The following is an 11318-nucleotide window of genomic DNA, read 5'->3' as shown; positions in this document are numbered from 1 at the left end:
GTGTGTGAGAGATTTGTTTGCTTAAGCTTGTGAATCAGAGATAGTTACCCTTTTGTTTTGCTTTGACGCATTTTGCGTCAACATTACGCGTTAATTTGGAGTGCAAAGTTTCAGAAGGAAGGCGGATAGATGCGTGCGTGAGGCTGCGTAAAGATGTGGAACAACAACTATGACCAATTATCCTAATGGTTAATTCAAATCTTTTAAAATTTCTAGATTAAAGACACACAATTTGGACATTTTCACTCTAGTAAAATCCCTTTTAAATTAAAGCATAAATTCAATATAAAGTGTGTATTTTTGTGCCCTTTTCTAATGATCCACTTCAGAGACTCTCGTGAGTTCCAACACACGCGGGGACAGAGAGAACCCCACAGACTCTAATGGACCCTTGTCACTGTTGTGTGGTCCAACTCCTGTTTGTTGATTCCCGTGTTATTTCAAGCACCGGTGCCCAGCCGAGGCCCGAGACATGTATTCAGCAGTTAATCTGACGGAGCATCTCGCTGCTATGTGTATTGGAGCGGGCCCATTGTTTTTCCTCTATAGATTAGGCGGCACAAGCAGCTCACATAATCGAAAGGCTATAGACAGACTGTCACTGGCCCTGCACTCCGCTAAACCCACCGCGCAACACAAAGATTCAATAACAGCAGAATGTTTTTGAACAATATATTTACTTCCATTAAATAAAACACAATAGTTTTTTTGGATGTTGAGAAAAAAAAAAAAAGAGGAGAGAAACATAATTCCGTACCAAATAGTATACACAGAGCAAAAAACCAAATAATTTGTCGCAGGAACATTTTTGATGCGTCTTTTTCTTATTTTTTTTTTTGTTTTGTTTAAATCCAGAATTGCTATTCTAAATCGATATTCACACAGACATTAATAATAAATTTATAATATGTTAGAAACACACAACTGGTGCGTTTTTTAGTATGTACATTCCCTTTTTGTTTGCAAGCAAAACATGATTCCTTTTTAGGGTTTTATTTTTTTTTTGTTTTGTTTTGTTTTGTTCTGTTTTAGTTTTTTTTCCACATGCGTTGATAAATTGAACCTGGAGAGAAACGTGGAGGGTTAAAGCGCATTCGCCTCGACAAACAGGAGATGATAGTTCAAATATATATATACAACCTTTTTTTTTTTTTTTCAGTCAACATTTAACGTCCAGAGAAAATAAAAATAACCCTCATGAGGAGTTTTTTTATGACAAATGAACCAGGCTTGTGTTTCTTCTTCTTCTTCTTCTTCTTCTTCTTCTTCTTCTTCTTCTTCGTCTTCTTCTTTTTGACGGTGGCGCAAACAGGCCTGGACTCATCGAAGGGGGAATAAACCTAAAAAACTCCCGGAGCTGAGCTTGATTCAGTGGTTCAGTCTCTAGTGCCCTTTTTTCTTTTTGCAAAAAATGAAAAAACACAAAAAAAAGAAGTAGTTGTAGTAGTCTCTTGTTCCTGTGGCCGGCTGTTTGTGATTACGCACACACACACACCCACACACACACTCACACACTGCAAAAAATGACCACCATAACAAGCCAACCTTCAAATCTTATTTTTCCTGCTGAAATAAAATAAAAATAAAAAAAATCTAACAACAGGGAGCGGGTGGGATAATCTCACACGGTTCTTTTAATGTTGGGGGAATGTTCAAGGGGGCAAGTGGCGATATGTTGAGGAAAGAGAAAAAGAGGCCAAAAACAATGCAGCATTCCAACTATAGAAGATGCCAGTCGATGGAGGAATTTCCCTAAATGCATTTAAAAAAACAAAACAAGTAAAAACCAGATTTCCTCACCCCAATTACGCGCAAAATCACGCCACTTCAGCCTTTAATGACTTGTTAGGGTGGTCGTTTTTGGCAGTGCAGGTCGGTATTAGACGGGTCTGTCCACGGCGTACTGGCAAGCGCTCAGATTCGTCGCCGGATTCTGCACGTATCCAAAACTCGAGTGCTGCTTGGCTTTCAGTCTCAGGCTGGCCAGGCTGGAGTTACAAGTGTCCCTGTACACGTAAGGAGGGGTCGGCGGCGCGTAGGGGCACGTCGGCGTGGGCACCCCCGAGTTGAGCGACGGGTTGCTGAGGTTGTTCAAGTTGTTGAGGCTGTTGAGGCTGGAGCCCGGCACGCCCGTCACCGACGATGGCACCATGCTGGAAGTCATGGAGGATATGGAGTTGGGCGGCGAGAACATGGTCTGCGAGGACAAGGGGTTGACGTTCATGGAGTTGAAGAAGGGGAAGCTCTTGGAGGACAAGGAGGCCGACGTGAGGCCCTTGGCGGCCCAGTTGTTGTACGTGTAGCTGGGGTACATGTCTTCGTAGGGCTGCATGAGTCCGTTGAACTGAGGGCCGAAGCCGTTTTTGCAAAGCTCGGCTTGTTGGTTTCTTTCCCGCTTCCTCCACTTGGCTCGCCGGTTCTTGAACCAAACCTGGAATAAAGAAAATTGGAAAGTGTTAGAAATTATTTTTGACAACAGCAATTATTTTTGAAGATGAATTATCCATTAAAACCTCGATATTTCGCTGCACATTATCTTTGTGTAAACCTATTTAATTAATTTGTAATTGTTAAAAAAGTTTTAGGTTAAATTAATCTATTTTTCCCCCTAAAGAATCACCGTGCGTAAATCCACACAGACTTCATTAATCCGCTTAGACTGTGTCTGTTATCTGAATACACACCGGGATGTCACTGCACCATCCTAATGTGGCGTGGATGTGTATTCCCCTGCAGGCTCCCACAAACACGCTGACCTTCATCACACAACACCAGGGCGACAATCGCAAAATACAAGCTTTGCACCTCTTTCACACGAACAGGCGAACACGACTGGTATCTGTCACCGACTCAAACTGTTAACGTCAATAATGTGTTGTTACACCTCAACAGGCGAATAACAAACAGCTCGTTTGGTCCTGTTTTATAATGAAATAACAGAAAATGGTTCGAGTCTGCAGAGCCACAAATTAATTTGTGCCAAAAATGGATTATTTGGCATCATGTAATTATATTTAGTTTATTAGCTAAACAAATACAGTGTAATTAATTAAATTGAGCTTGAACACGTAGTATATTTAAACAAGAATCTGATTATTTGTTTTTCTTAATCTAAAATTGTGTCCTTAATTATTTTCTTGGAAATTTCAGCCGTGCGTAAAGATAGGCGTCCGTGCGTAAAAATACTAACGTCCAGGATATTTGTAGTAAAACCGGACAATTGGCACGAATTCCCCGAAATGATCCACACGAATTGTTTTTGTTTACACCCGGGGGACTAACTCACCCTGACCCGGGCCTCTGTGAGGTTGGTCCACACGGCTATCTCCTCCCTCGTGCTCATGTCCGGGTAGCGATTCCGCTGGAAAGTGGCCTCCAGTTCCTGCAGCTGCTGGCTGGTGAAGTGAGTCCTCTGCCGCCGCTGCCGCTTCTTTTTCGAGGGGTCATCCGAAGAGTCGTCGTTCTTACTCTGGTTCTTTTCTTTTTCTGTGGAGAGGAGAGCACGGTTGGTTTAGTTCAGCGGATTAAAGGCCTTTTAATGCTTCAGAAAATAAAAATCCTGAACCCACGACTCTCCTGGGAAACGGATGAGCTGTTTGTTCCCACTCCGATTCACAAAACAACCCCACGTTCCATGGTCTGAAATTAGTTTTATTGGTTCTGTGTTAATCTTCTAATTCCATGTTGACATTGAGACTAATTGTATTTAACATAAGAAAAGCTCTGCTCCATTAACATGACACGGAAACTTGTCACTTCAACACCACACACACACACACACACACACACACACACACACACACACTCAGGCCAGAGTCAAAACTAACTATCCGAGGAAAATGACAGCTGTAATCTTCTATCTGCATGCATGTAAAACCGGGAGCCATCTTTTGTTTGGAGACATCAGCGGCTCCTCGCTGAGAACATCTGCACCCCGGGCGGCTCTTACCGACAGACTCCGGGCTGGAAGTGTCCGACACGGTGTGCACCTCATGCCGGTGCTTCGAGTCCCCAGACCGCTGCAGCGGCTGTAAACTAGAGGCCATCGCCAGAGCCGTGTAGTGCGTGGAGGCAAGTTTATTCCCTGTGTGGTGGTGGTCTGTGTTTAATGGATCCCTCATAGAGTTCATCGGCAAAAATCGCACCACTGGCTGTCAAAAAGCAGATTAAGTCCCTCTCAGTACTGGAAGGATGAGCGGAAAGTCCGACTGCGGAATGTGTTCAGCGGCTCTCCAAAATACGCACAGCGGCGCGGTTCCTCTTGCGGCTGAGTAGAAAGCCCCTCGTTGTGTCTGAGCTGATAAATGCTTTAAAATAGGCCATTGAGCGCTGCCATGGCATCGGTGGTGAACAGCGGCTACCTCTGCTGACTATCAGAGTGACAAGGACAGGTAGGTGATATTAGATCCAGAGGCATACACACACCACACCGCTCTGTGTTCATTTCAGCTGTTGCCTCTATCTGCGCCTCTATCCAGATTCCACGTCACCACGTTGCGCCCGCCCAGATTTTCCTCTGACAGGCGCATGCATGTGGATATGACAGTGTGCCCGACCAACCGGAGCTCGCAGAAACGAGATATGTCTGCCAATGCGTTATGCCGGGCTGGGCGCTTATTTTTCTCTTCCAAATAAAAGCATGTAAAGAGAGCTGGGACGCACGGTGCACCCGCGGCGCTCCGAGGTGCCTTTGCGCAGCAGCCCAAGACCAAATAAAAATGAAAATAACACAGTTTGGCCTCGTTTTATGAGCTGGGTCCAGTGGCCCAGCAAAACGACGCAGTTCTATTGATACCCGAGCTGAGCCGCGTGCTCACAGTCCTTCTGGCACTGCAGTTTACTCAGGGACTCAGTGTGGATAAAGCGAGGCACTGAGAGGATTGTATTGAAAGCGCAAAGAAGGAAAATAAAGATGCGCACTTGAATAGCAAACACAACAAACATACAACAGAATGGCACCGTGAAAGGACAAAGGGGAGGGGGGGTAATGGAAGCCTCAAAGGGAGGGGGTCCCGGCCTGTCTGCTCCGAAACCCTGCGCACTTGTCAACTGACGCTAACTACCAGACATGTACAGTATGTTAAAAAGAGCACATGTGCAGCTGGTGCGGCTGCAGAATTTCCAGCTATCGCATGATCATCCAAGATAAAAAAAGAAGTTAAAGAGGATGTCAAAGGCAACACAACAAATTCAGTTAAAGTGTTTCCCCCCTCTGGAACTCTAATCCTCTGACACTTCGGGAGATAAATGTTAAATATTGTCCAGAAAACTCTGACCAGTCTGACCTGAAGTGGTTCACTGGTCTCCACAGCCCCGGTTACGCGCAAGGGGGGTAAAAAAAGCATTGTCAGTCGTATAGTTGTCAAATGAGGCCATCCTCTTGACCCCCCCAGAGTTAAGGTTCACATATCCATTAAATCAACCCCAGCGGAGCCGCAGTTAGCCGCGCACACTCGGGTTTGTTGACGACGGATTACTTCATCAGAGTGCTTAACTGGATCTCTCTCCTCACTGTGCGTTTGGACCCCTCAGCCAGGGAGCTCTCCTGTTGCGTGTTTTCTCTCGTTTTAATCTGATAAGCCTCTCATTTGCCTAAGAATTTCTGGAAAAGGACTTTTAATGAGTTGGAGCTGATGTGCAGTCATTTTTTTTTGGATTTTTTGAGTCCCTAAAGATTGTGACGCGTCTAAAGGCAAAGTAAACACGGTTAATCAAACAGAGGTGACTTTAATTTTCAAGGTGGGGAATTGAGGGTGGTGGTGGGGGGTGGGGGGATGTCAGCTGGGAGACAGGTGAGGAGCCATGGAGCAGAGAGGAGGCTGCGTAATTACGCAAATTCACAGCAGTGCCAGTGGGAAAATGTGCGTAAAAGTGCAGGCTGGTGAGATTCTGGCCAATTTCTCTCATTCCACATAACATCATCATCCTCATCATTAGATAATCACACTTCCCAGATCCACGTGGCCATTTGGAATCGGCGCTGTTATGAAGGTAGTGGTCTAATCCCGCCAAAGCCCCTGATATATAACACACACACGCACGCTCACACACACTCATACAGAGCAATAACCCCTTGTCTGTTTGGGTGATGCAAGTTTTTTTAAATTATCGTCACGTTCATATATTTTTAAATTGACAAATGAATCCCCAACACATTATTCTTTTATAAATACACAATAAAATCCTCCTCTTACATTTGTCAACAGCCTCTAAAGTGAAAGTCAAAAGAAAATGTGGCTCATGTATAATATCAATCTTATAAAGGTCTAAATGTAAAAATATCTATTTTAAAAGACTTAAAAACAAAAACTAATAACATCCCATCTTCTCTGTATTTATTTCGTGACCGTGAGTAAACAGCGAGCTGCTCCTTTCTTCTCCTCCCTCCACTGTAACGCCACTAAACCTGAAGTGGATTATCGGTCTCCTCTTCATTTCTACCTTGTGAATGCTTTATCTCTCTTCTGCGGATTACCGCGCGCAGCAGGCCTCTGTCGTAGAGGGCCATTAATTAGCGATTCAGTCAATACAGGAGGAGACGAGCAGGCTTTCTACATAGGATTAGGTCAGACATCACATTCCTCCATTAGTATATTCCTCCTCACGAATGGGCTTCCGCTATACATTTCGTTTTTCTCTGTCCCCGGAGTCGATCCCACGAGCGCTGCATATTTTACTGCACCGTGCTCGACGCCTCTGCATCGTCCTCCACCTCTGTTATTTTTAAATTTTCTTATATAATTCATAATCAATGATCGCTCCCGATGTGCAGCTATGTCCTGACCGCGCTCTGTCCCACATCGACGCTGGATAAATGGAGCAGAATGAGGAGTTATCGGTTATTCGTTTACCTCCCTAACAAGACTTGATGTGATTTCCCCCTCTGCAGAGGAGAATAATTAATAAATCACACATTTAAATGCAGGATCGCAGATTTTTCCTGTTATCTTGTTATTCCCCCCCCCCCTCGGGGACGTTATTTTGGAATGAGAATTAGATTTGAAAATGCTTAAGGACCCTCATGTGTTTTCCTGCAGCTTTATTGCAACACAAGTCCTGTAAAAGCCAAATTAAATCCTTTTTATATTCATTAATAATCATATTGGTTTTAATTGCGTCAAATATCCTCCTGATTAAATCACGCTGGGGTGATGATGCTCTGTTTATCTGCACGCTTCCCCCGTGCAACTCTGGAGCTGCATGTCCCACATGTGGCCGCCAGGTGTCCCTCTAAGACAGAGAACAACCTGGAGTGAGCCCCCCCACCACCACCACCACCAGTTCTCCACATCACCAAAGGCCAAAACTACCTGAGACCACCACTCATTTAAGAACAAACTAGTACAATTATGATATTCACATAAAGCAGCTTTTTCTAATATTGTAAAATTATTAATCTGAGATAATTTTGTGATCATTTCTTTTTATTCTGGAGAAATCTGTGTAATTTAGCATTTTAATTAATGTTTTTTTTGTTTGTAAAAACAGTAAATTGAACAGAGACCAGTGTTCATTTATTTCAAATAGATTTTAAGATTAAAGCCACATCTAAAGATACAATTATCATTATTATTAATCATTATTATTATTATTATTATTATCATTATTACCTTACTTATCAGGGGATATCAAAATACTTTCTATGTTCTAGTTGTTTTTTCTCCTCAGGATATTTACCCTAACCTAAAGACTAGTACATCGATTGTTCCCTAGAATTAATAACCGTGTCATATATATATTTATATTATGTGTAAATAGTTCATTATTAATTCCCATGCAGATTTGACATATAAAATCACAATGCTGTCAAAACCTGCTGTTTTTTTCGATTCCCATGGACCAGACACTCACCTATTTGTGCGCAGGTGGTGGCCAGTTTGCGGCAGTGGGAGTCCATTATGGCAAATTTGTTGGAAACGGCTCCTGAGAAAGAAACAGAAAAACAGACAGAAGAGTCGCATTTAGACTTTAAATCACAACAATCAATGTGGAGTTATGAGGCCTTGAATTCAAAGATTATTCTTTAGATCTCATTGGATGAGGAAAGTGAAAGAAACAACTCAAAATTCAGACATGGGTGAGTTGAGTTGTGTATTAAAATGCAGAATTCAAACTCTGGATGTTCAGCTGTTGCACTACAGTTGGAGAAATGTTCATTTTAACGAGTCTATCTGTTCTGCACCATTTTTATTTTAAAAGATTCATTTAATTCCAGTTTTACTTGACCTGAATCCACAGCTGAGAGCAACACGTTTGTTTAAAACTCCATTTTATTTTACGAAATAACAAATATGTGTAAACTAGATTATTTTTATTTGTAGAAAATTGATAATCTCCCCAGTCTGATTCTGCTTTTTTCCCCCACTTCTTTAAAGACTAAAACAAAATTTTCTCGCTCGTGCATTGTTCAATACCCCCCCCTCCCCAGCGTCAGATTTCTTTTTGCGCATCGCTCAGATTTGTATATCGCAGAGGAGCCGTCGTGTTTGGCCTGAGCCAGGATCTTGTGTTTTCGCCGCAGCCTGCAGCCGCGTTGGAAGAGCAGTGGAAATCACGGGATTAGAGTCTGATTGAGATGTCTGTCGCTGGGATATTACAAAATTCATTATCGCAGCCCTCATACTACCTCGATATGAAGTTACACAGATGGGGTTTTATTAGCCCAGGCTCACACTGTTTGCTTATGATAATTCAAGTCGGGGGGAATTTGCATGCAGTCATGCTGTTAACCATTTTCCTCACTTCTTCTCTTCACCTGCTCTACATCATCTGTGGGGTTGGTTTTTTTTTTTACTCTGCCTTAGATTCAGAGGATGCAGATATTTCCAGGTTAAGTTTTACACGGTGTGTCTCATACCTGCGCTACCTCCCCCCCCCTCTCTCTCTCCCCGCATCTCTCCTCCGCAAAATGAAATGTTGCGGGTCAGGCTGTCAGGTGTAAGGTCACCGCATGAGCCTGCGTGTTATCTAATCAGTGAGATTTAATGAGGGGCTGCCTCCAGTGTTTCACTCACACTGGCTGGAATCACACCCGCTGCTATTTATACAGTTCTACTGCATTTCTATGTCTTCACTTTCAGCCTCGAATCATTTGTTTTAATCCATTTTTCTTCTGTTTTTGTTGAAAAATTAAAACTATTAAATACAGGGCGTGTATTTCCCTTAAATGATAAAAAAAAATTGTAAAATAACATGTGGAAAATGAAAGAATACGAAACATTTTAAATACAAATACAATAATAATATAGCCCAGATTAATAAGATGCGTAAATACCTTGATAAATTGACCTTTTAAGTTAAATAAAAACGACATTATTGTGCTAATTTGATGAATTATATAAATACAGTGCTATTTTTTAAAACTGCATATTTTATTAATTAACAGAAGTTTAAATATATGTAACACATTCATAATAATAATAATAATATTGGTGGTTAATTGCTAATTTTCATTAAATGCGGCAGTGTTCTTCCACCAGATTTAAACCCATTTCTGTATTTTAATATTTAGGATAGTTTATATGAATCTCGTTCGCCCGGGATCCTCTCGGCTCTTCGCGGACTCTCTCTGCTCTCAGCACCGACAGTGGGTCGGTGAGTCAGTGTCGTGGCACCGGGCCCAGCGCAGACAGAAAGCTGGCACCGCCTCACACTGGCTCCACTTCTGAAATCAGCACAGTGCACGGAGCATGAGACTGCAGCCTTTACCGGGAGATGGATCGACTAACCTCCACCATATGGCCCCGTATTAATTAAAGGCGTGAGACCGTGAACGTCCCCCACACTCACCCCCCCAATCTCTCACCCTCTCAATTCTCTTTACGCTGTACTGCAGAGGACGGTAAAAACACTTGAATTCACTTTATAATCACTTTCCACTGTTGTTTTTATTTCTGCTGGAGAGAGTTAACTCCATTTCATTTTATCTACGAGTGTTTAGAAGCTTTATTTGTTGTCCACACTCACGTTTTACGCAATTTTAAACCCAGAAAATCAAACCAAAACGCGAAGATTACGCACAAAATACGCTGTTTTTCTTACTTCAGCTGATATTTCTTAATTTTCTTAAAAGCCTCACCAACCAAAGGACATGACTATCAAACCCTTAACCTCCCCCTTGTGTTTTTTTTTACTTCCCCACACTCCATCACCTCTAACGATACACCATTATCACCCGCCGACCTGTGAGGCGCACTCTGCTCTCACATCACTTCATGTTCCTTTATGTGCCACAGCCACAGCTTTTGAAATTCACATCAGAAACGCGCAGAAAAAAGTGGAACAAATTCCTCCACTTGCATTAACTCACAACTCGCTTCCTCTCAAAGCGCCTTCAGCTCCTCTACTCTTCACTTACCAGTCGTGGACAGCGGTGCGTCGCCCTGCAGCCGTCGGCGTTTTATTCTACAGCGAAGAGGTAAATTCCAGCGTCCAGGACCCACTCGTGTTTACAGTAGTTGTGTTCTACAGCGACGACTGAGCAGACTTCAAGGTCCAGTTACGCACAAGTCTGAAGTTTCTGTCCGGAAACGCGTGCGTAATTGCGCGGATCAGGCTCCCCCTCGCTATGTTATCCAAAAAAAAAGCGAGAGAAAGACGCAGGATAGTTTCATTTATGCGCATAAATAACCATCTATTTACAGTGTGAGGAGAAGCAGCGAAGGAGGCGCTTTCATCCGAGTCTCCCCTTGGTTCGTCCTCTTCTGTCTTCCTCAACTTTTTCCCCCTGGAAAGACGCTTCAAGAGTGGCGCATTTTTTTCCTCCTTCTTTTTGAGCTCAGAGAGGGACCCCGCGCGTGTGTGTGTGTATGTGCGTGCGCGCGCGCCTTTTAAAGGGGTGTGTTTGTGTATGTATACGTCTCTCCCTGTTGTAGTCCGGCAGAAGACAAACTTTCAACAACAATAAAAAAAATTATAACAGTGGCGTCTTTAAAAAAAAAAAACCCACATGCATGTTTAAAAAAAACAACAAACCATGTGAGTGCGCCCTGACAGGTTTATTGATGCACTGCACCATTTGTGGCACAGATACACAAAACAGAATTTGCGTAAAACCGAACCTGCAACGTAAAATACTTGAATCAACCTCTCATTATCTCAAACTAATAAATAAACAAATAGATTTATGGCTAAATATCAAATTACTTGAAATCAAACACAGCATTGGAAGATCCCTGTTCCAACTCACACGTAATCAACGAAATCTGCGTCTGATTAACACCCAATTAACATCTATTGGGTCATTTTAGTCATAATTTTTATTATAATTGCAAAACAGAATATTTAGAATATTTAAGAAGGGGCTGGAAAACAGAAGA

General features: G+C 42.6%; 1 protein-coding gene across 2 annotated transcripts; it reads right to left on the bottom strand.

Moving 5' to 3' along the window:
- Window positions 1–743: 743 nt before the first annotated feature.
- Window positions 744–10719, bottom strand: pitx2 (paired-like homeodomain 2). 2 transcript variants are annotated; one of them, XM_035162343.2, is made up of 4 exons: window positions 10358–10719; window positions 7852–7923; window positions 3287–3486; window positions 744–2431 (listed from the first exon to the last, which is right to left on the bottom strand). In XM_035162343.2, the coding sequence occupies exons 2-4, from the start codon at window positions 7895–7897 to the stop codon at window positions 1880–1882; spliced, it is 798 nt and encodes a 265-aa protein (XP_035018234.1). In that variant the 5' UTR covers window positions 7898–7923; window positions 10358–10719; the 3' UTR covers window positions 744–1879. The 2 variants fall into 2 exon arrangements, with proteins under 2 accessions (XP_035018234.1, XP_035018232.1); XM_035162341.2 differs by lacking the exons at window positions 7852–7923; window positions 10358–10719 and adding an exon at window positions 3950–4484.
- Between the last annotated feature and the right edge of the window lie 599 nt (window positions 10720–11318).

Source organism: Hippoglossus stenolepis, chromosome 7, assembly GCF_022539355.2.
Source record: "Hippoglossus stenolepis isolate QCI-W04-F060 chromosome 7, HSTE1.2, whole genome shotgun sequence".
NCBI lineage: Eukaryota > Metazoa > Chordata > Actinopteri > Pleuronectiformes > Pleuronectidae > Hippoglossus > Hippoglossus stenolepis.
This window is presented reverse-complemented; position numbering and strand designations above follow the sequence as displayed.

Coding starts and splice junctions, on each gene's coding strand:
- pitx2 (XM_035162341.2), bottom strand. CDS start 4,130: ATGAACTCTATGAGGGATCCATTAAACACAGACCACCACCACACAGGG. Junction 3,487..3,949: donor TTCCAGCCCGGAGTCTGTCG/GTAAGAGCCGCC, acceptor TCCTCTCCACAG/AAAAAGAAAAGAACCAGAGT. Junction 2,432..3,286: donor TCACAGAGGCCCGGGTCAGG/GTGAGTTAGTCC, acceptor TCTTTATTCCAG/GTTTGGTTCAAGAACCGGCG.